The 24171-nt window shown below is 42.2% G+C and overlaps 1 protein-coding gene across 3 annotated transcripts in view; it reads right to left on the bottom strand.

Annotated features, from left to right (window-relative positions):
- slc4a11 (solute carrier family 4 member 11) overlaps positions 1-24171 on the bottom strand; it is a 107203-nt gene that overhangs the window by 26991 nt on the left and 56041 nt on the right. For 2 of the 3 annotated variants that reach the window (XM_030443429.1, XM_030443431.1), the window contains exons 4-8: positions 18553-18596; positions 14030-14258; positions 10066-10098; positions 5149-5230; positions 2875-2998 (exon numbers count right to left, since the gene is read on the bottom strand). In XM_030443429.1, coding sequence (XP_030299289.1) covers positions 2875-2998; positions 5149-5230; positions 10066-10098; positions 14030-14258; positions 18553-18596 — 512 coding nt within the window. The remainder of the gene's footprint in view (positions 1-2874; positions 2999-5148; positions 5231-10065; positions 10099-14029; positions 14259-18552; positions 18597-24171) is intronic. The other variant, XM_030443432.1, reaches the window with a different exon arrangement.

Below are 24171 nucleotides of genomic sequence, written 5' to 3'. Positions count from 1 at the left end.
ATAGCTTGCAGCCTGGCAAGATGGATTCTCACATCATCTCATGAAGTATGCAGCTGCCTTGCAAGGTTAACGTTGCATTGAAAAGGTTAAAAATGTGACCTCAGGCGATCACCAAACTCGGTAGGATTCATCCTCTCAGGACCACGAATATCTGGGCAGAATTTTAATGGCACTTCATTCAAAAGCAGCTAGTAACAAGGTTGCTTGAAAGAAAGAACATGCTCAACATAGTGGTGATGCCGCAGACTCCACAAGAATTCACTGTAACTGCTTTGAGTCCAACTCAACTCCAGCTGCCGTCCGCCTCGCATTTCACACTCAACAGATAACTTTTTTCATTCTGGTATTTACTCAAGTTCTGAAGGTCACCCGTTTGATTAACCAGGCGGACTAGTAAGAATGTGCCATCTGCATCAAAGGACCGAGAGGCTGAGAGGAGTCTCTCTCTCTCTGTCTCTCTGAGGGCAACGCAACGCCAATGTGTTGACAGACGCTTTCAGGTATGTGTTTAACTTAGTGAACGAGAAACAGAGCATTTCTGAGGAAAAGGTCACGTCTGTTCGGCACATTCACGCTGGGTAAAGAAGAAGGAGAAAGAAATGCCACAAATGCTCTAAAGCTCTCTAAACGGTGGTTGATGGAAGCGATCCACCCGCACACACACCAGATTACATACATTTGCCAACCAAAGGAATTTCCTATTATCATTATCATCATGCCCCTTCAAAGATCTTTTTCTTGCAGAAGCATCCACCATCAAGGATAATTGAGACATAACAGTGCTTTATGTTTACTTGGGGGCTCAGATTAATGTCTTACAGAATGCCATTAGTGGTTTTTTTTTTGCGATCGCTGCCTGGAAGACTGGCAAAGGAGGGTGCTGGGAGCATTGCGGAGGGCACGCACACAAGGGAGGATTTATGGAGGGAAGAGACAGAAACCAAACAACAAACAAACAAAAACATGATGCAGTTAGCTGAGGCGTCGCTGATTGCCAGGGTCACTCCAACCCCCCGGTGGTTCCACAACTCTGATGGTGGGTTTGCTGAACACGGTGCACGACGCTCAAAGTGGACGCCAGCACCACAAGAAAGAAATCCCATTTTTTTTGTGAGCAGAAAAGAGGTTGAGGATTTGAGGGGGGTTTCCAGACAACAATCAGAGCCAGGGGAGTGATGTGTGTGTGTGTGTGTTCTCAGGATGAAGCAGTAGAGGACAGGAGGGTTGAGTGGTTTGATGGGAAGCAGAAAGAGTTCATGTTTTCGATGGGAGGGAAGGGCATTACAGGATCCGTGGCGCTCTTCACCGGCTGCAGCGAGCTCTTCACAGCTGAAGAAAACAGCAATCCTGCACACGACGGCGACCCGACAGGTTCTGCCGACAGCCGACACTTCACGCCCACGCAAGATACCGAAAGAGCCTTTAGACTGAAGTCATGTTCAACAGACATTTGGAGTTTGTGAGAAGAATTTAAGGGACTTAAAATATAGAATTCACCTGAATTTGAGTAGTGAATGACCTTGAAATGAAAATCAATACTTAGAGATGTGTTCGACGCTCAGAGGTGATGGAAATCAGATTGTAAAACAATGAATCACATCCTTAACTACAGTCGTTTAACTGCTTATCATTTCTAATTAATAAGGATACAAATGATGTTTTATTTCAGTTGATTCCCTGGTTCTCATGGCCGAAACAGATAAGATAACTGATCATTTTAAAAAAGAAGTTCATAACCTGCGAAATACGAGCCTCAAGGTACAAAACGCTAAGATGGGATGAGCAAAAACAAATTATATTAATGGCTATAATTTCACTGATATGTATCGAGCATCTCTAATGATTACTTTAATAATCAGGAGAGAATTTGTGCTTTCTTCCCATTTGTAATAAATTATTTGTGATCACGCATCGTGACGTCACCCGTTGTTATGAAACCTTAGAAGTTACCACATTTGGACGAGAAGTAGGCGGAAGGTTGATCTTACAAAGATCCTCGAGGATGCACTGCTAGGGATCCTAAAGCTGCTTTATCATCCATTTTACTCTAAATGGAAACATAATTTACTAAATAAACATCATGTTGTATTGAAGAAGACTTGAAACTAACATTTGAGACCATAAACTCATCAGGAAACCGTTTACTGAGGTGATAAAACAACTGAGAAGTGGGGTCATTTTCTCATAAGCTTACATACAATCAGACTTCTTTTTGCAACCTGAAGAGTCACAAAAAGTTTCCGTCCATATTTTATACAGTAAGTAGGTGACCAGTGTCTTCAGGAAGCAAGAAACGTGAAAGGATTCGGAAAATACTGTGACAGAAAATCTGTTTCAATCAATCTGAGATATCCAAAAGCAGAAACTGGTAATCCTTATTCATCTATACTCTCAAACTAAACTTTAATTGGACTCGTGACAGGTGGCTCACTGTAACTACATTTGCTGGAGCGGACTCATTAAAGCAGTTTTAACTGTTGAACTGAATCCACATTTCCTTTTTAGATACAGTAGCTGAAAGCAGGGCAGGAGGGTATGCAAATGATCAATTACGTGTGCTTTTAGCAGCGGGATGCTTTACATGATCATATGGTGAGTTGGATTTTAATAAATCCATACACCTGCAGCCAACGCAGCGTAAATTACCTTTAATTTTCAGGCATGATGAGCGATAACAGAGCAAACTCACTGGCAGTGCGAGGATCTCTTCTCAGCGCATTATCAGTGTGAAGGGAATTAAATAATAAATGAATAAAATGCAGAGGAAAACACAACATAAAGGGATGAAATATGTGGGTCTGTATCTGCCTCAGTAATCCAGCAAAGTCAGACAAATCCCGCGTATCATTTCCTCCCTCTGGGGGCGGCGGTTACCATTTTGAGCGGGGCCAGTATCAGGATGACATAGCGGACCTCGCAGCAGTTCTCCCCCCAGTTTTGCGGCCTCTCCAGGCGGGAGATGCACACGTGACGCCTCTGGAGATGCTTCACGTTGCAGCTGGAGCAGAGAGAGAGAGAGAGAGAGAGAGAGGGGGAGAGAAAAGAGGAGGTTTTTATAAATGTCAATGCCTCACCTCACCAGCAGCACCCCTCGATACCCGCGGATTAACCTCCCTCTCTCTCTCTCTCTCTGCAGCAACAGGTAGACAGTATTCAAATGTGCACACACACACACCTGAATCTACACATAAATATATTGCAGAGACAATTCCTGCAGTTCTATAAGTGCAATTCATACAAGATTTAAATACTACATTTTGTAAAATATGACCGAATTCAATCTCCAAATTTGGTGATTTGAAATATTTCAGGTAAGATTTAAAGATCAAGTGATTAAAAGTGACGAGATCTCCAAATTTAATGACAAAATAATTTGTGTGTGTGGGTCAAAATCATGACAAATCACTTTAATGATGTGATAATTCTTTAGTTTAAGCTCTCGTCAGTTCAAACCCAACTTGGTTAGGTTGATGGAAACATTGTGGTTTCGTTTATAAATTATAAATATCATTGAGGTTAGGGCACCTTTGTCATGTTGCCGTAATAAACATGTGGTTAAGGTTAAAAACTATGTCGACTGTTGGTATGAAAGTCAGATTTTTGGTGAAATCTGTCCTCGTTCTTCGTCGCTCTATAACAACATCATCTCACTTCCTGTCATATCGTCACATTACGCTGGAGATACGAGGGCTTTGCAGTGACATTATATAATTTTATTTGTGAAAGCTTTTGTGATGATGCTTGTCATTAAAACTTGGGAAATTTGATTAATACTGCACTGATTATGTTTGTTGTTATTCGCCTTACCTTTAATTCAAGTGTGAGCTCGGTAAAATACATTACAGCCCATGCAGAGGACATTTTTTAAAATAATTTAATCTATTGAATATCAAAAGTAGAGAGAACATTGTCCTGAAATCCAAAATGGTTTCTTAAGATTGTAGTTCCAAAATAAAAATATAAAATTTATAATGAAATAAAAGAGAAAATTCAGATACCTCCAAGTAAGGCATCGATTAAATACAATTCTGACAGAGAACTTGAAAAGTGATATTCTGAAGGTCTTTGTTTCAATCTATAAATTTGGGAGTGGAAAGAAACTAATATCTAAATTATACAAAAGCTTCCAAGATTCCTCGAATTTGAGCACCCTACACATTAAAGGTAGATGGGAAAGGGAGGGAGATCTGGCTATACCTGAGGATGAATGGGAAAATATTTGTAAATTACAATGGAAGACCACAACTTCACACAACTGGCGGGAGTTTGGATGGAAAAATATTATGAGATTTTTTATAACACCTGCTCAGAAGAGATATCAGGGCAGCGGAACAAATTGTTGGAGGATGTGTGGTTCAGATAAGGCCAACCATTATCATCTATTTTGGGATTGTCCGAAAATTGTGTCTTACTGGCATGACATTCATGACTGTCTGGAATATATATTTCAAATTACGATACAATTTGATATTAGTTCAATGTATTTTGGTACCATGGCATTCCATACCCAATCAATAGCAGACAAATATCTAATGAAGATATTACTGATTGGAGCGAAGAAAGCTATAACAAGGAAGTGGATACAACCCAACGCTCCGACGCTGGAAGACTGGCAAGGAACTGTGCAGGAAATCTACATCATGGAGAGACTGACATTTGCTTTGAAACTACAATCAGAGAAATTTAAGAGATGGTGGTCAAACTGGATCAGTTACATAAGATCACGGAGACCTGAACTACTTTAACTACCTCTATTACATGCCTTGGAGTACCAGACTATTTAACAATCAGGACAGTTGAAAATTGTTGGCAGTAGATCTTGATGAGAAAATGAGGAAGTGTGACATCCATTGTTCAAATGTTCCTATTTTACACATTGTAAAATAAAATAAAATAAAATGAAAGGGAGAGTAATAGCATAGAGAATATATATTCTTGCAATTACTGTGTATGTGTATGTAATGGTGCTGAAATGATTTTGTATGTTTCTCCCTGATAAAAATAAAATTATAAAAAAAAAAAGAAATAAAAGAGAAAAGCAGAAAATGTAAGAAGCAACAATAAAGTATGTTTTCTTAATTTTATTTCACCAGATAACTGAACATAAATAATCAATTAAAACACACACACACACACACTATAGCTTACAGGATGCAGAGCCAGGACTGCTGGTACTGGATCCCGGTGGCCGTGGCTGTCACCCCCTGGATCGTCTCTGACAGAAGGTGGACTGTAGGGGGGGGCAGAGGTCAGAGGTCAAACACGGGTTAACTGAGATCAACCTCAGGTCCAGTCTGATCCTCACACACTCCTGTTTTTCTCCTACACAGGGTTGAACTCTTCCTCTCCTCTGTGTGACTGTGCATGTCATCCCTCCACTCGGAAATGTATACTCACGCGTTCATTTAGCCTCGACTGTTTGGATCTCAAATATTCAATGTATTGGAAAAATAAAACCTGCCTCTGAATTCCCTATCTGGCCCTGATGGTGTCAGCCAAATGTCTCAAACGTTCAATAGAAATCTAGAGTCTTCTCTGCCGTGCCAAGCCTCCCAATATGACGCCGACATCAGAGGCGTCTAACAAGCTCGCCTTCTGCTTTAGACGCCGATGCCAGTCTGCGCTGTGCGCTAACGCCGCACCACGACCCGCTAATAACGATGTCCATCCAACCCCAGAAAACACCAACGCTCAGATCATAAAACGAAAACAAAAAAAAAACACATTTCATTATGCTGCCGTGTTTACACAGGAATCATTAAAAATGGACAACGAGGGGCGACTGCTGAAGCCAGTGTGTTGCCTCCTAATAGGAGGAATCTCCCTCCCGACTCCTCACGCGGCGAGAGCGATGAATAATAGTGTTTTGGGGGGATATTCTTCAGCAGCCCTGACTATCCCAAACCCCTCAAGAAGATTCGGCGTGCCTTGGCTTGCAACGTCCTCTTTGACTCATCAGTGCCGAGCAAATTACAGGGTGGAAATGTTTTGTATCGTAAGCAGCGGGGACGATCATTTCCATATCATTCGGATTTTCCCTGCCAGTGGTTTTTCTCCCTTTTTTCTCTTTTTCTGTCTTTTGTCTTTTCTCTCTCCATCACTCCCCCCTTTCTCCCCCATCTCTCTCTCTCTCTCTCTCTGCCATGCCGTCTCATCAATAAAGTATCCTCCATTCATGCCAGAAAATGATGGGCGTCACCATGACAACAGTATCACAGTGCTCAAGGAGGGAGAGAGTCGGGAGGGGAGAATGAGAGTGAAGGGGAGGGAAGGGGGGGGAAACAGACAAGAGAGACGGAGAAAATAAGAGAGAGGGAGCGTGTGGAGGGGAAGAAAAGGATGAAAGGAAGCCTGTAAAAGATGAGGGGCATGTAGGGAGGAAGAGGGGGAGAGAGAGATGAGAGGAAGAGGAAAAACAGAGACAAAAAATAAAAGAAAGGAAGCAAAAAGGAGGAGACACGCTTAGAAGAGAGAGAGAGCGAGAGGAAACAGGGGCAAAGAAGGACCGAGGGAATGAAAAAAAAAAAAATAGTCACGAAAAATAAAGAACGTGACAAACAAGAAGGAAAATGAGAGCGAGACCAGACGAGGAGAGGAGGAGGAGGAGGAGGAGGAGGGAGAGACGGAGGGGAGGGTCGGAGAGAAGTGAAGGAGGTGGACTGGGATTCAATTCAATTAATGGCAGTAAGCCTGACAGCCATGTAATAATCAAAAACCATCCAATTTCTCATTGACGTCAGGGAGGAGAAGAACCGGCGGAGACCGAACGAGAGAAAGAGACGCAAACGGAACAATGGAAAGATGAAAAGATAACGAGAGGAGGAGAGAAAAAGAAGGAGAAAGAGGTTACAGGAGAGAGGTAGACGAAGATGTGTGGTCCCTCAGCACCGACTGGACTGGGTGGGCCAATGTCAGAACCATTCGAGGGACGATAACGGCTAATGCTGCTAGCCGCCAGCCTTCATTTTACAACCACTTCAATGTTTTTTCTTTTTTCACTGACGAAATCTCTTCTCCAAGTGAGAGAGATTGTTTCAGTGTTGAGAGTAGTTCAACAGCCGGAGCAGAGCACCAACACTGACTCAGTGTTCAGGGTTAAAAATCACTACTACTAAAAAGTGGGAAGTTTCTACCAAAAAGCGGCACATGACTGAACACTTTGTCATGAATCTCTCTCTCACTGTCCTCCGAATCACTACAGCCGAGCAGCATCCCTTCCTTCCTCTCTGCTGCTGCTGATGTTATTTTTTTGTGCGTTTATTCTAACAAAGGTCCCCTGCAGACATGTTTCAAGACAAATACAAATGCTCCGTTCGGAAGAATAATTTGGAAAACACAAGTTTGTCGACCATTTTCACGGGTCAACCAGACGTACATCTCTGCTTCGCCAGCGGATGCAAATGTTTCATTTGAAGTGAACCTGAGAAGAATATAATCCCCGGTTTTCCACGTGTGACTTTGCCCGAAAAGTTTAGCTCCTCAATTTTCTCTGAGAGGCTGAGCAGCAATCCGATTGGACGAACCCCCCCCGCAAGTTTGTGTGAGGTGGAGATACTACAGGAACAACATGGCCGCTGTCTTGCAGAGATGGAGGGAGTCTTTTCCTCTCTAAACGGTTGCTTCTCTTGTGTTTAACTGATATGATGAAGTCATGTCAAGGATATGAATAGCCTACAATGCTGCACTACCACCCAGAGTCTACCCTGACCCTCCACCACCTCGGTCTCCTTTTCTAAATGGTCAGGATCATGCGTGGGTTACTGGAATACGCCGCGCGCTATCTCAGGCTGAGGTGAACCAACCTGCCTCAGATGTAAGAGGAGAGGCGTGGGAGTTAAGGTCGCCGATGTGATCAAGTGGGAGGCTAATTGAGACGTGCACCTTTGATACTTGTCAGTTATGTGGGGATTTCTGCGGGGTTTCGTCAGCTTTGGGTATGCAAACACCACTGTTTCCACACATAGACTGGAAAGAAAAAAAAAAGAAAAAATCACAGATGCTCACACGCGGCATATCAAATGTGACAAACTTCAATGGAAAGTGATGAAAAAACACGAGGAAGGCGAGACTGGATTGCCCTCTTTGATCTTTATGGATTCTTGGTGAATTCTTTGACTGCATTATCCGCACGGTTTCGGTCGAAAAACAGATTGCAATTTCTGTAAATCAAACGGGGGATAATGCAGTCTGTCACAAATAAGGAAGAGACGAATCAATAAATATGCTAAACCGGGTTGAAGGAAACGTGACAGCGGCAGAAACACACACACGGATTCGCCGTCTTCTCTATCGCGTTTCGAAAAAAAAAGGCCACGGGTCCTTTTGGCAAGGAGACTCGTTACATTAATTCTCAGAGGTGACCTCGATAAAACCTCATGATCTCACGCTGCCTTAAAGATTAACTGTGGTCTCAACCGTCGGTGGAGCTGCCAGCGAACACACACCCATAAACACACACACACACACACAAATGGAAATGATTGGTTTCCTTCAAAGTGTGGCGTGTGGAGGGCACTTTGAAGGAGGTGATTAACACACAGCGGGGCTCCATACAGCAGCGAGCAGATGAAACACTTACTGTATATTAGGTAACCATCGCAGCCAATCACCATGCGGGACACGGGTACTGTGATGTCACATGACGATGAGAGGGAGGCCACGAGGACTGGGTCAACGGCGGAACCTCGTTATCTGGAGAGGTTGTCAATTCTAATCTTCGACTTGCTCTCGTGAAAGCAAATCACATTAACGGTAAATAAATCAACGCCCTACACGCGTGTGGCATCAAAGTCAAGCGCTGAATATATAACGAGCTAAACGCCAATCATATCACAGTCTGACAGCGAATTACCTGAATGTGAAATTTAGAAAAAAATAGAAAAAAAAGCTAATTAGGAGACACGACAGAAGAAAAACGTGCAGTTTGTGACGAGATATCAAAATGAAACATCTCCGTTTGAGTTCGTATGTTTCAACATTTGCATTAACGGACGGATTGAAGCAAGGTTGTTTCATTTAACTGTCATGTTACAGTCTAATTTAATTACTCTATAAGTCACACAATACAGTAGGGATGTTAACGATTAATCATAAATCAATATATGACGATTAAATACATTTATTGACATTTAGAGATGGGTAGATATGCATCAGAATGCACTTTATTATCAAATTAATCAATATAAATGATCAAACTAGCAGCAAGAATTTATTTCCAAAGTCATGGATGAGTACCGTTCAATATGTATCAAGATCTTAGTGTTTCTGTGATATTGTCAATATTCGCAAAAACAACAACTTTTAGCAGATTTAACTTTCAGGGTCAGAGTTGCCCCGATGGACAACATTACACTACCGAAAACATAAAAATCAATTTTCGCCATATTTTCAGGTTTAATGTTTTTTTTTGCTGCACAGAATGATTCATGAACAAACCGCTCTATAACAACCTTCAAAATATAAATGGAAAAAAATAAAAGTTTGGACTGTGAGGGCCACTGAGGGAGATTTTCCGTCTCAGGGTCTGAGAAGAAAACTTTATTTTGTGAAAAAACAGCCTTTAAAGATTTTTGCTGAGGAATTTTAATACATTTTAAGGCAAAAATTGTAGACTAATGTCAAAGTTTTTAGCTAATAGATATTGGTTACTTCAGATCAAGTTTTCTGATGCTGACCAGTGTTTCCACCTGTTCGTGTCTCCCCTTATATCCAATCTCAAGCAAACTGATTTTATTAATCACTCACACAGACGCAGCATTTATTTAATTATTTTTTTTTTCCACAAAAGGAGCTGAGAAGATTATCGGACAGTTGGGCGTTGATTTGAGGGGGCAGCTGAAGAGGCATCGATATCTGTGACACGGGAGCGATTGCCGGTGTCTGTAATCATTTGATGACTCAATGGATCGACCCAGTCCCGAGTGTGTGTGTGTGTGTGTGTGTGTGTGGAGAAGGAGATGAACACAAACGGCATACTGATGGTGATTGGGTACAGAAGCAAAAACCACTGATTGCAGCCCTCGTGGCGGCTGATGCTGACATTTTCATCCAATTAGCACAGCTTACCGTCATCAAAGAAAACGAAACTTTGAGACTTGTCTGCATGGAGGGAGGAAAAAAACCAAGAGGAGAAAAAAACCAGAGTCAGTCACCTTTTTTTTTTTCTGATCAACAGGCGAACAGGTTCTTGGATTTTACACACACATGGACACACTTTCTGCTTAACAGGCACGCACATAAATATCTCGGCTGAACAGAAGCTTCATTTCCTGCCCTCCTTTACCTCATGCATATTAAATATCATTTTCCAGAGAAAATCCCTCAATGTCTCGTCTTTGTTGGGGCGCAGCGAGATTCTTATCTTGATAACCGTCTACAGGCTATTAACAAAAATTGGATTTTATCACCGATAGCAGCTACGTGTTTCGGCGAGTGCGAGGAAGAATACGTCAATGAAGAGATCAAGATGGGAAAGAAAAAAAAAAAAGGACACATATGGGTCTGCCATTTCTCATGTGGTAAAAAAAAAAAAAGAGCTCGAATTAATGGCTCCGGATTAGTATTCTGATCATTCCTGCAGAATGTTACAGGGAGATTTTCATAGTGGAGTGTCACGCCTGCCGGGCCTGGAAAAAAAAGATATATTTATTATAAGAAGAGAGGAGAGAGAGATTCAGAAACACACGGCACCCTTTTCCTGTTGAAGAGAGTTAATTATGATTCAGGTTATTTACAGTAGCTGCTGTCTTGTATCTGCAAAGTGTGTTGTTAAGAACAGAACAGATGCTCATGTATTTTTCTTAATCAATAAACGTGTTGGGAGGGTTTACAGAGGCCTCAGGGTTACCGTGGTCGAAAAACGCTGCCTGCATTTTGTAAAGTTTTGAAGTCTCACCTTTGCAGCTCACAAATCACGACTGTTTTTCCAGTTTTGATTCGAGCTGGCAAACGTGTAAAAAGAATAACACAGGAGGAAGGATTATGCAAATCGAGGCGAAGTGGAGAGCCGGGCGAGATCGATCAAAGGTGACAGCAATTTAGGGGAGAAATTATGGTACAGTCATCACAAATAGGGCAGACAATCAGCAGAGCGCGCCGCAAAACGAGCACTGTAGCTCTGAGCGGCGGCACAAAGGAAAGAGAGAGGAAAATACAATTACACAATACATCATTACTCAAAATATTAACAATTAGTCACTGCGAGAGACAGCTGCTCATCACCGCTGCACGCGCCGTCATCATCGCCAGCATCCTGCCATCGTTCATCGGTTTAAGACGTTGGACTATCTTAAAGGATGCAGTGTTATTTTTTATATTATAGCAGAGGCTGTAGTAATAACATTATCAATGCATTGCATCATTCGTTACTCGGCACAACGAGCGTATTGTGCTTCATCACCGAATCCCAGGAGAGAAAAAAAACAGCACAAGTTGGCCTCCGAAAAAGAAACCCGACTCCTCTGTACGAGCCGGAGCAGGACTAATTATCTCTGTGGGCTTTCATCTTTTTTTTTTTTTTTCATTTCTGTAATTCTCTGTTCTTTCTGTGCCTGTTATAATCTCGCCCCTGTTCTCTTTATCTCACAGCTGTACAGTATTACACTCCAAATGAGCTGGTCCGCTTCGCCAGCCGTATCACCCCGCCGTGGCAGAGTGAACGCAGATACGGGCAGAAATTAATACCTGAAGAGATGTGTCCCGTTGATTACATACTTACGCGCAAAAATATGAATGTATTCGCCCCCCCGAGGAAGGAGTCTTTGTTCCGACCTGCCCCGGAGATGTTTTTTGTTTGGTGACGGGAACGTTCGTGATTTCAATTCAAGGAATCTCGACGTGTGGGGATTCTCACTCTGAGCGAACTATGAGTCACGGCAAAAACAACGAACTGAAGAGAAGGATTTAAAACCCTTTTGAAGCGCTGCATATTCTTATTAAATTATTAAATAACAGCAAATCAAAATGTGAGAGTCAAAGGTAACAGGAATCCACAGACGGCCTGAAAAACAAACCTTCCTCCCTGACGTGAATACATCATTTAATGTCTGAATTGATTCTATATGTTACATCCGTCTATAGATATAATTTAACAGCTGAGGCACAGTACTGACGCTCATTTACATCTTTGAAACAGTAAATCTTTGTCTTTGTTGCATAATTGTGGAATTGTTACATCATCTGCAGCGCAATTAATTATCACCCGGTTCTCATCTCGACTATTATCCTTCTGCTGCGGCTCGTGTTTTTCCCCAGAGTGACGAGTCAAGTTGCAGCTGAGTTAAAAGAGTCGTTTTAAAAAAATAATAAAATCACGAGTATTGTCTCTGAGAATCTTTAGTTAGTTAGTAACACGCGTGACTGTTGACTGCTTTCTTTATGCTAATATTTAGGATCTTCGTACTGATAGTAAGGGTTAGGTTTTAAGGTCAGGTTAGGGTTTGTAATAAAGAATCAGAGATATTAAAGTATTATCCTTTATTTTTCTATGCGGCTTTAAGCCACTTCAAATTTCACAGAGACCCCTGAAAAGCTCACATTGATCCTCAGACAGCTCAGACCTGCGCAGGAAGCCTTTTTGTTAAGATGGCAGCCACAAAGAAAATCTTCCCCTTCGCCTCCGTGCGGGGTATTCTCAGAGAGAACCAGTCAAGTAGCCGCGGCCATCGCAGCTTGAGAGTCTCAGAGAGGCATTTGAAAAGCTAAGTGAGTGATCGATGACAGAAGTCAATTATCACCTCGCGGATCTGTCGGAGGCGGCTGTGCAAGGGCTGAGCGTCACACACCACCCACCTCAGACTAACCATCAACAACTGCGGACGCCCGGGCCTGACCAGACAGGAAAACACCGGAGTGCATGACAGGCAGCTCGTACGCAACCATTACCTCCACACGCTCTTATCGTGCAGAGAAAACCCCCTCGTGTGTTTTTTCTTCAAACATTTTTACAGCCAGGCAAAAGGCAAAATTAATGCACTGCAAAAAAAAGAAAAAATACAAAATCCGATTCTTTGTGACATCGTTTGATTTGCAGAATAATTACTTTTGTGAGAGCGGCGTTCCTGCAGCAGACAGCGAGGCTTCAACAATGGATACATACTGTTATGTAAGAAGGCGGATTTCTCCTGCTCTAATGGGCTGAGCAGATTCGCCTTAACCAAGAGGCTTTGCTACTCAGCCAGAAGGACCTGTGATGGAGGGACTGAACTAATGTGACATGGATCTATAAGCCGACAAATGGGGCACCAAAACCTGTGGAAACTATGCTACATTTCAGATATGAATTCATGCATTAGAGGAGAGGGAGGTGGGCAGAAAACTTTATGCATATCTTAAAATACTTTCAGGTGGAATAAACTTAAAGCTTTTCAGGTCCAAAATAGGAGGATTAAAACGTAGACGTGTGCTAGCAAAACCGCTTCATCATTTTTAACTAAACCCTTTTTATCTCCTGAAATATTAAATTAAAGTGGAGCAGTGACAATGAATCGCTGTCGACTATTACATTAATCTCTATTTTGATGTCAATTTTCTTTTCCTTTTTTGAGCGATTTTCTGACATTTTAAAGGCAAAACATCTATATAAAAATATGTCTTTTTATGTGCGTTTTATGTGCATTAATGTGCATAAATGTATACGATTAGCACATGGCAGTAGTCTCTGGAAATTATGTCTGCACGTGTAAATGGTTGCCAGCACGATTCAGCACATTGAGCTCTATTTGTGTGCGGGGCTGCCGGGCAAATGAACGGCCTCGATTCAACCATCACAAACCTTCCTTTGGGTCTTAAAAGCTTCTTGAACCATTCTCGAGTCTATCTGACAATCCTGCTCCCGAGCCGGAGGTGAAGCCGTTTTTTCAGGTAGGTGTTGACATGTGAACACGTCAGATGTTTTTAGGTCAGGAGTCACATGTCACGGGGTCTGATTGTGAGCACGCACAGGCGGTGCAAGTTTTCTGTTTTACTGTGCTCACGTTGCCTTTTACTCATTCTGGTTTATGCATGCAGGTCGGCGGGTTTGTTTGCTTACCGTTAACCTCCTGCGCTCCTGCGTCTGTGAAAAGCATGCTCATCACCTCCTCGAAGTTGCAGCTGGGCTCGGATGCGTTACTGTCCTGGCCCACGTGGTGCAGCATCCTCTTCAGGACGTCATCCAGGGAGGCGGCGGTCTCATCCAGCAGGATGGTGGCCCGCGCCAGGAAGCCATCCAGGTCCCGGTGTGCCCGAATTTCCTCCTCGAAGTTCATCAGCTTCACATACTGGAGAAAAGTCAAAATTGTCAAAATGAGTCTTGTTTCTGCAGAACTGGACCACATAAACAATGCTAATTGTATACAGTTTTGGTTGCAAACTCCCAGCAAACAGCAAACACCAGAGCAGTACAGAGACCACAGCTCTCCAAAGTTCATCAAAAATGGACTGGTGGTGTCTGAGGATCACCTGAGAGACGGACAAATGGACAGAGATGAACACAGCTCGATTAAGAGCCCAGACACCCAGCAGCGCTCGGCTTCATCGATCATGTGATTTAGAGAAATTCTAAGGATGAATAGCGTCCCTGCTGTTCTTTTCAAAATAAAACAAGTACTAGTCCATGTCTGGAGTTATTTGTGTATGAAGCTCTATAAATAAATCTGATTTTGTTATGTTTGTTTGAGTAAGGTCTGGGGTTGTCTTTCGTCTCGGGTCAAGTGACTAAAAGGTTGAGAAACTGAATTAAGTTTGATTTGGTTTTTTAATTAGAATTTCATGATATGAAAGAAGCTGCATCAAACATCACCACATCAAAATGAATTCTATTTGTAGACCGCTGCAGAGGAGAAGATCCGGAACATAAAGTTCTTGGCCGGGAAGTCAGTGTGTGAACGCATGAAGATAATATAAAAAAAAAAACACAAGTCGAGAACAAACAAACAGAAGTCTCAAGTCGTACTCTTCACATCTGTGGTCACCAGTTTTAAACTGATGCCCTCTGGGTGCCACTTCAAACTCCCTGAACTGTGAAGCCACAGAAAACACCCATTTATCTCCATCACAAAAGACGGCTTGTTGCACACACGGGAATCTGTTAATATTTCTACAACTTTAAAAAATGTGTCAGGCCTGTCTCTGAACCAAGCCCGTAGCCTAGGTCGAAAAAGTGTCACTACAAGTAGATACCAGTGGGCTCTGAACGACCTGAAACATGCTCCTAAGCATCTCCTGGAGGAACAGTTTTGGTCCTGATCCATCACATTCACTTTGCAGGCCTGCAGAATACTCACTGGCATCTAACTAGAAGTTTCTGTTTAATAGTTTTGGATGTTTTTGACTTTTTTAAAATATTTTTTGGATGCTTCATCAAAAGGAAAACATTTTTTAAAGCCTTACCAGTTGATGCGAGCTGCTGAGGTTTGGGGATTTTGACTGTAGAGATGTCTGCCGTCCCTCCAACATAATGGAACTTGACGGCACTCGAGGTGCTTAGAGTGCCAAAAAAATATATTCTCAAGCTCAACACCATTTATCTATCTCCAGAAATCATGGCCCGCTTACTCAAGATAATCCACAGACCTTGCTGTGAGCAGTTTCATGTGCAGAAGGAGGCGTGTGTCTACACTCGTCCACAAATACATGCACGCTCCCTTCTGCATGGTTTATACCTCGGTTTACAGAATCAGTAGTGAAGTTACAGGTAGTTGGTGCAGTCTGCAGTGCATGAAGCAGTAAACAGTGAACATACAGTTTGGCATACATCAAAAATGAATGTAATTGTGATGTTAATGGCAATTGCTTCTGTAATATCTTTGGCTCCGTCTGCTTTCACATCTAGAGCAGCAGGACACGTTGTTGGAGTCCTGTTGTTTTGCCTCGGGTTAGGGTTACAAGTCAGTGTCCTCTTCATCTTGTTCTATTGTGTCTTCTTCTTCTACTTCTTCCTTTGCTGTTTGACAGCGGTTGAAGAAACAGGACTGGATTCTAATGTGGATCAGAACTGTTATGCTCTCACTACAGTGCGACAGGCAGATGTATTCTTCACAGGACTGGATGCACCGATCCGTGATGTCTGCAGTGTGACGGTTCTGGGTGAATACGTGTACCGTTACTCCCCTCGTTGCCACATGAGACAGCTCACAACAAGGTCTGTGGATTATCTTGAGTAATCACGGCATTGTTTCTGTTGGTGTTGAGTAATCAAATGTATGTTTTTGGCGCTCTCAGCAGCACAAGATGGCCAGAATAAATTAAAGGTTGGTAGTTACACGCGCTCACATTACGTCGTTATGACCCGACTTTCCTATCAGGAGTTGGAGTGGATGTTAAGCTCAAAGGCTTCCAAGAAAGTGACCGCAGTTCCAGACTGTGTTTCAACATCTGCATGTGTGAAACAACTGGATATCTTTAAGGAGACACCAGGACATTTCCAGCCATGTGTTTGGGCAAACACAGCAGGTATTTAAAGCCAACACTTGATCTTTTCTTAACCCTTACAGTTTTATGTACTAAAACCAAACCAGAGCATGATGACAGCGTGCTGAGCCTAAAGAAACTCAAAAGTTGCGACATAAACACATGTAAAGTTTCTGCATATCTGTGGTTTGCAGATACAGATACACTGCCAACATGTATTCTAGTGCTGGGGTTGTAAACAGCACTACAAGAGGAAAAATATGTGTTTTTGATTTTGCGGTGAACTTTCACTTTAAATATGACTGTTTCCTTTGGCAATGCAAACATATTACAGATGATTTATATTCTAACTATACACCACATCCTTTTTTTAGTCTGGCTTTCATGCTCACTTGTGTTGTTCAGCTTTAACGTGCTCCCACTGGGAAATATTCTCGGGGACCTTGCGACTGATTTACAAAGCTACGGTATGCAGATGATACGCAGCTGCAGCTCCATGTGAAACACGAGTATTTACTCCTATTGATAAAACGGTTCACTGTATGGATCAAGTCAACCTGCAGATCTCACAGAACGTAATGGCAGATGTAAGATAGAAGTTGTAATTATTGGTGCAAATGCCCAGAGAGAGAAGCAGCAAGTTCTTTTTATCCTGATTTTGTAGTATATCATAATATATTCTTTTCTCTGTCAGGCAGACTCTGAAAAGACGTTCCCCACTTGCAGTCTTGATTACTGTAATTCTGTCTTGTCTGGTCTATCCTGGAAAAGCCTTGAAATGCAGATGATCTAAAATGTAGCAGCAGGTGTGCTGGCCGGGTCCAGAGGCAGAGGACGCATTACAGCCTCTTTAAAGTCCCATCACGGGGCGCAGACTTTAAAATACTGCTGTTGGTTTCTGAATAACTCAAAATCACTGATTCAAAGTGTCAGATTCTCTGTTCCTCTGACACTATTTGGTCTCTATGCCAGGAATAACACTCTTCGTTTGGCAGTCAGAAAGATGAACTGAGAGGATCTGCAAACTGTTGAAACCTTAAATAATCGTTTTTAACTGAGAATTCACATGGACAGTTCTAGTTTTTTTATTGTTTGGGGTGAATATGAACCTTCATTTTCGTTTTATCTCCTTTATGAAATACAATAAAACAACGGTTTGATTTCTTTGAGCACTCCCTCTGGAATTTCTAATGAAATCAGCCGCTATTGTGTTTGTTTGGAATGAAAATCTGCATACAGTCCGCAGGTCTGTCCATCAGTGATTGAAGATTTTCTTCCCATAATGCATTGTTCATTCAAACAGAAAGCCAATTAAGATGGCAAGCACATGGGGCCTCAGGCTAGCCGTCACATCTACAGAACCAATCGGACAGGCGATACCATCGGAGATGCTTTTTAAAACGCCCTGTATCAGCAGACGATAACGATATTATTGGGATTCCATGAGCTTCTCCATAAGATCCCTCTCCGATTGATCAACTGTATCAAAACTGATCAGATTCTGATGCTCTGCTGCAAAGTCTGGATGCACTCGCTGCTGTAAAGGCATCATTAAAAAGGTATAATTTGTAGGAAATGGCCACCACAGCTGCTCACTTCACTGGACTTCCTACTCTTAGCTGTAGGGCAGGTAGCCATGGAGCTAAGTGACCCTATTAGGTAACAGAAGCCTGACCGCAAAGCAACATTGGATGACCCCTGGTCAACAATCACAGTCATCCAGCTTCCGAATGACAGTGGCTGGACACCCGACTGGGACTGAACACAGCCTCTGAGACCGACAGATGGAAGAAGACAGGGGTTAAAGTATGGAGGTGATTTACAGCAGCTCCTATCAGGACTCATGACTCAGGGGACGAGAAGAGGCGGCAGATGGGTTTGGGAGTTTGCATTATCATGAGGCGGTTCAGCTGATCTCAGTTCCGTGAAGGAGAGAAATGTTTGTTAGGAAAACAGGTTTTAAAATATAAATTTTCTTGGCATTTTGTTATTGTTGTTTGTTCCTCTAATTTAAACGTCAAAGACCTTCTTTGTACATTCGATCCTCCACCATTTCAGATGTAGAGTTTAAATATTGTAACATGCTGAGATACTTGACTGCAAACGCCTTCTCTTTTAAGTAATGATGCATTAAATTCAATGGAATAAATGATTTACACTTACCTTTCTTGATGTGTTCAGCAACACGCAACCGGAGTCGTCAGCCTCTGAAGAGAAAACAAGACGAGAGGTGCGATTAGACAAAACATCGTCAAGGTTCAAGTTGATTTATTTAACGTTATACAACATAGGGTTGCAAAAAATAACGTTTGTGTCACAATGTCTGGCGGCCAACCTGGTAACCATTTCTCAAAGTCGTGCCCTCCACATTTTAATAGTTTCCAAAGCCATGTCTACTGTATTTGAGCCGTTTGATGGCCTCATTAGAGAGTCGACGGAGAAGAGATTATATGAAATGAATAGCAGGACTTAAGGCGAACCGTTGCGGTATACGGTCGACTCTGCAGCTCAAGGACGCTCCATGTCTTCAGGCTTTCTTGCTTTTGTTGAATCAGAATATTACAAGTTAAAATCCTTGAGGTTTTACTGCAAATCTGTAGTGACACGGTAATTGTCACGTTCTGCATTTGCATTGAAAAGCAACAGAGCCCTCATTACTGAGGTCTGAAATAAAGATCACAAGAAACAACCACTCAGCCAGGGAAGAAAAGAAGCCCGGGACCTCTTTTTTTCTAATAGTGATGAAAATGTCAAGAGGCAAGTCTCTAAATGCTCTCATTGAACAGGGATTGGAAGTTCTCTGCTGATAAGGCTTTAATACACATGTCTGTGGAGCTGAGGCGAGTGCTCAGATAAAGTACAAAAGGTCTGGATTTTCCCAGTGCTGGGAAAAAAAAAAAAAAAGGGAAGGGAGGAAAAACCTTTTATGCTAGAAAACAATACGGGGACAAACGGAGGGAATGAGGTTTTCAACACACTTCAGTCCCTTAACCAGCAGACTGTCAGTACCCTGCTGACTCTCATAAAACAGTCCGCCACCGAGTTACATAACGCGGTTATCGCCGTTTACTGTGGGGAGGACGTTATTAGGTTACCATGGGCTTTCCTCCTCTGCTCCGCGTGATGCACTGTGTCGGCTCCGTCTGGAAATCAATCAGAGCTTAACTCCACCCTCCAGCGTCGGAAAAAAGCAAGGAAACCCCCTTTTTAACAAGCCAACGAGCCGAGGGAAAGCGCCAGGATATCATAATATCAATAATCCAGCCACAAGTGTACATGTTTGAGTGCAAGTCTGCAAAGAAAGGAGAGGGGTGGCTTTCATCGGCACACCAAACACCTTGCCATCATAAAAACCCTGCAGGCAGTGGAGGAAGAAAGAGCGCCCCAGCTCCCCACCTCTGTGATGAGACTATGGCAGGGGGCACGTGTCGTGTGCACTGGATTTGGTTCATCAAAGCTTCACAATCAAAAAGCACACGGCTGGGCTTATCCGCTCCCAGAGGGGAGAAGGAGCCGTGGCTCTAATTGCTGTCAGGCTGCAGCCGTAAGGAGATATTCATATATTCATATAAGATTACCTCTTCCCCGATGATCACCTCCTTCTAATGGCCTCTGTACGTCTCAATATACTGTGTGGCTTAAAGTAATCCAGGAGAATTTCAGGGTTTAGGGATTAGGGAGAGGAAGTGTTCAAATGTGACACCGGCTTGTTTCCCTACTTGGTTTCCTTATTTGATCAATGTGACACTACAACTGTTGATTATATTCTGTCCGCCACAAGTGTTATGTAATACCAGAGTGGAGTGTTGTATTATTTTAGTCATTAAGGGTTGCAGGGTGCTGACTGAGAATGGATGAATTACTGTGTGATAGGACGGATCTCGTATCCAAACAGGCTCAAGTGTCCTTGGGCCGGGGGTTAGTTTGAGACACGAACGTGATTGAAATGAAAGTAACCCGTTCCCTCGTGTAGAAAAAAGTTCAATTTAACTGGTATGAAAACACCAATGGGTCACATTTTCACACTCCCAGCATACTAAGAATACATTTACAACCAATCTCCCAAACTCTGCCTTTAAGAATTGATGCGCACATTAAGATTTAATGTGCTCATTGCTTAAGTCAGAGTGAAACAGTAGGGATGCACTGATCAGACCAGTGTCTGAACTTATGAAGCAAATTTTTTTTCCATCCAGAGCTGGATCCATTCTGCATTAAAAATAAATACTTCATTTTTATGTTATGTGTAAAATATGTAAATTCTGGGCTCGTCACGCTGCTCATGTCCATAAAAAGGAAAAGCTGAAGTGGAAATAGACAACCCTTCTACTCTAGCGTTCCACAGTGGTGACAAAGACAACCAGATTGCCTTGTGTTTCCTACAAACTACCAACAAAAAAGGACAAAATGTGAGTTTATTCATTCATTTAGTCTCTAATGGAGACATGAAAGCAGATAGAAAATGGTGCCAGCGCTTCCAGCTTTTCATTTTCCTCTGAGATTTCCTGCCCGGTGGCGGACAAAACAGCACAGTGAAAAGCGAAGTTCACAGGGAACTGGTTTAAACACTGATGGAGTCATTATTCACTTGAACTGCTGTTTACAGTAGACAATGAAACGTCCCTGAAAATTCACAATCATTAAAACAAATTCGATGAATGCCTATTCAAGAGGGCTTCCGATTTTATTCAAAAACCTGCAATAATTCTGCACAGAAAGAAAATGAAACTGGCAGACTGCTTTGCCAAATACCACATTATTCTGCACAAAATAATCAATTCAGAGGCAAACTGAAAAACTCAAACCTTGACCTCTGAATGACATGTCCCTGCAAACGCGTTAATATTTTAGAAAATTGCCCCTGAGGCAGCTGTTCTCAGGCTTTTCTCTTTTTATCACCACCAGAGAAGATTTGTATGGAATTGTTTTACCTTCTCTGTTACCTCCAGTCACTCTGTATATATCTGTGTTACATAAAATTAAATAATCAGATTGCCATAATGCCTTTTAATACATTAACAAACATATTCACAACAATTTCTGACTAATAGAGGAAATCCTATACCATCCTTCCATCCATCCATCCATCCATCCATCCATCTATCCATCCATGAATCTACCCATCATTCCTTCCAACATTCATCCTTCCATCCATCCATCTATCTATTAAACCATCCATCCATTAATCCAACTATTCATCCATCCATCTAACCATCCATCCATCCATCATCCATCCTTCCATCCAACATCCATCCATTAAACCATCCATCCATTAATCAAACTATCCATCCATCCATCCATCCATTTATCTATAAACCAGCAATCCATTAAACTATCCATTCATCCATCCATCCATTCAACTATTCATTCATCCATCCATCTATCCATCCAACCATCCATCCATCCATCCAACCATGCATCCTTCTATTCAACCATTAAACCTTCCATCCATTCAATGTCCATCCTTCCAACATCCATCCATCCATCCATCTATTAAACCATCCATCCATCCATCTATTCAACATCCATCCTTCCATTCAAAATCCATCCTTCCATCCATCCATCTATTAAACCATCCATCCATTCATCCAATTATTCATCCATCCATCCATTCATCAATTCAACATCCATCCTTCCATCCATCCATCCATCAATCCATCTATTAAACCATCCATCCATTAATCCAACTATTCATCCATCCATCCATCCATCTCCCCTTCCAACCATCCATCCATCCATCCATCCATCCATCCAATCATTTATCTATTAAACCAGCAATCCAAAACTATCCATCCATCCATTAAACCATCCATTCATCCATCCATCTAAATGAGATATAGGTCTCCTTCCATCTGGATGTGCCTGTAAAACCCCCCCAAAGGAAGGAGTCCAAGACACATTGTGATTAGATGCCCAAACCACCTCGTCTGGCTCATCATTGGCTCTACTGCCTTTTCGCCACAGTGTCTGGATAAAATACCTTCATCACTGCTGGTGCCTCTCCAATTCACCTGCCATTTTACCATCACTTGTGAACAAGACCTTGGGACTAAAACTCAATTTTCTGGCAGAAAACCAGGGTGTTAAACTTTGAGTTGCAGACTGATTGCTGAAGGTCAAGGACTGATGAAGCCAAACAAACCACATCAATCAATTGCAAATGTGGCAAGGTCATCCCAACACCAAATGAAAGACTGTTTGACTTCACCGAGAACACGGACACAGATGTCAATCTGGTAAGATAAGGACGAGATAGCTCACATCAATGGACCTGTGTCCCATACTTTGGCAGTATAACCCCACAGGTCATTAGCCTTTTCCAAGCCCACAAACACATGTAACCTGGATGTACGATCACCCTTGAATCCTCCAATGGATCCAAGCTTCAATGATCTTTTAAGGACCCTAGCAGAAGCATTCCTGGGGAGGCTGAGTAGTGTGATAACCTGATAATTGGAGCACATCTTCCAGCTTCCTTTTTAAAAATGACAACCACTATTCTGCATTGCCATTCTGCATGCATCGTCCCTGACCTTCACAAACCATTGAAATGGTCTGTTAACCAAGAAAACACCTACAATACAAGGCTAAAGTTCTCAGTTTACCCAGCGTATTGTCTGTTAATGAATCAAACCCCACAGAGAGTTATCAAGGTCAGTAAAATGACCTTGTTCAAAGCCCAAATCCTCAAGTTTCCAGTGTGAGACACGCCTGCCCTTCCTCGTGACTTTTCCACTTCAATATTCAGCCAAATCGATTGAAACTAAAATGGAAGCGAGCCCAGCGCTGGCAGGAATATAATCATGGAATCAATTCTATTTATGGAGACCATTTGACAGTTTTATGACAAAGTTCTCTGAGGAAAGAAGAATGGATACAATCATGTCAAAACACTGAGAGACTAAAACAAACATCCCTGCATTACCAGCTGACAACGCTCTCAACAAGCTCTTCACTTTCTGATCTTCAACGCTCACTTGAATAACTGCCATCAATCACTTTGATATTGGTCTGCTGCCACTTATACACTGATACCTGCATATTTTACTGACGCTGCAGACCTCACACGAGGATGGTGAAGCTTCGGCAGATACCTAGACTGTCATCGTATGTGTGTGTAAAGAGTGGAATCCATTGAAAACCAAAAACAGTTCACACAGCTAATAGAAAAATGAGAAAATCACTAACGAGACAGGGGTCGATTATGCTTCTCTCCATCATAGATGAGCGTTTTAGCAATGTTAATATTTGCTAATCGGCACTAAACACAAACTACAGCTGAGGCTGATGGGAAAGACATTAGTTTTTTAGGCACTTGGTTAAAAACTAAAATACTGGAAGAATATTTTAATAGGTTTTTAAATCTTAAGTGATCCAGGAGGTCACTGTAGTTCGTCCAGAAGGGACCAAAACAACAAATAAAACCTCACGGTTCAGGGATGAATTTCTGTACAAGATTTCATGCCAATCGGTCTCATAGAAAATGAGAAAATGTAACAAATAAGCCAAAACTTTGACCTTCTGGTGGCACTAAAGGGATTCAGGATCCCTTTAGTCTCGGTAACAATTGATATCTCAACCAAATGTCATGGCAATCCATCCAAGAGTTGTTAAGCCATGTCACTCACAATTTCAAAAGGAAACTTAATGGTAGCACCAGAGGGAAAGTTGAAGGAACACCTCTTGAATATATGGTCTAAAGTCAGTAAAAGACACAGTTTTAGTCAAGAGACAATCGTTTTCTGAACAGTTCTTCCCCAAAAACTAGACATTCAGAGCTAT

This window comes from Sparus aurata, chromosome 16 (genome assembly GCF_900880675.1).
Source record: "Sparus aurata chromosome 16, fSpaAur1.1, whole genome shotgun sequence".
In the NCBI taxonomy this organism is placed as follows: Eukaryota; Metazoa; Chordata; class Actinopteri; order Spariformes; family Sparidae; genus Sparus; species Sparus aurata.
Note: the sequence above shows the minus strand (reverse complement) of the source record. Positions and strands in the feature narration are given on the sequence as shown.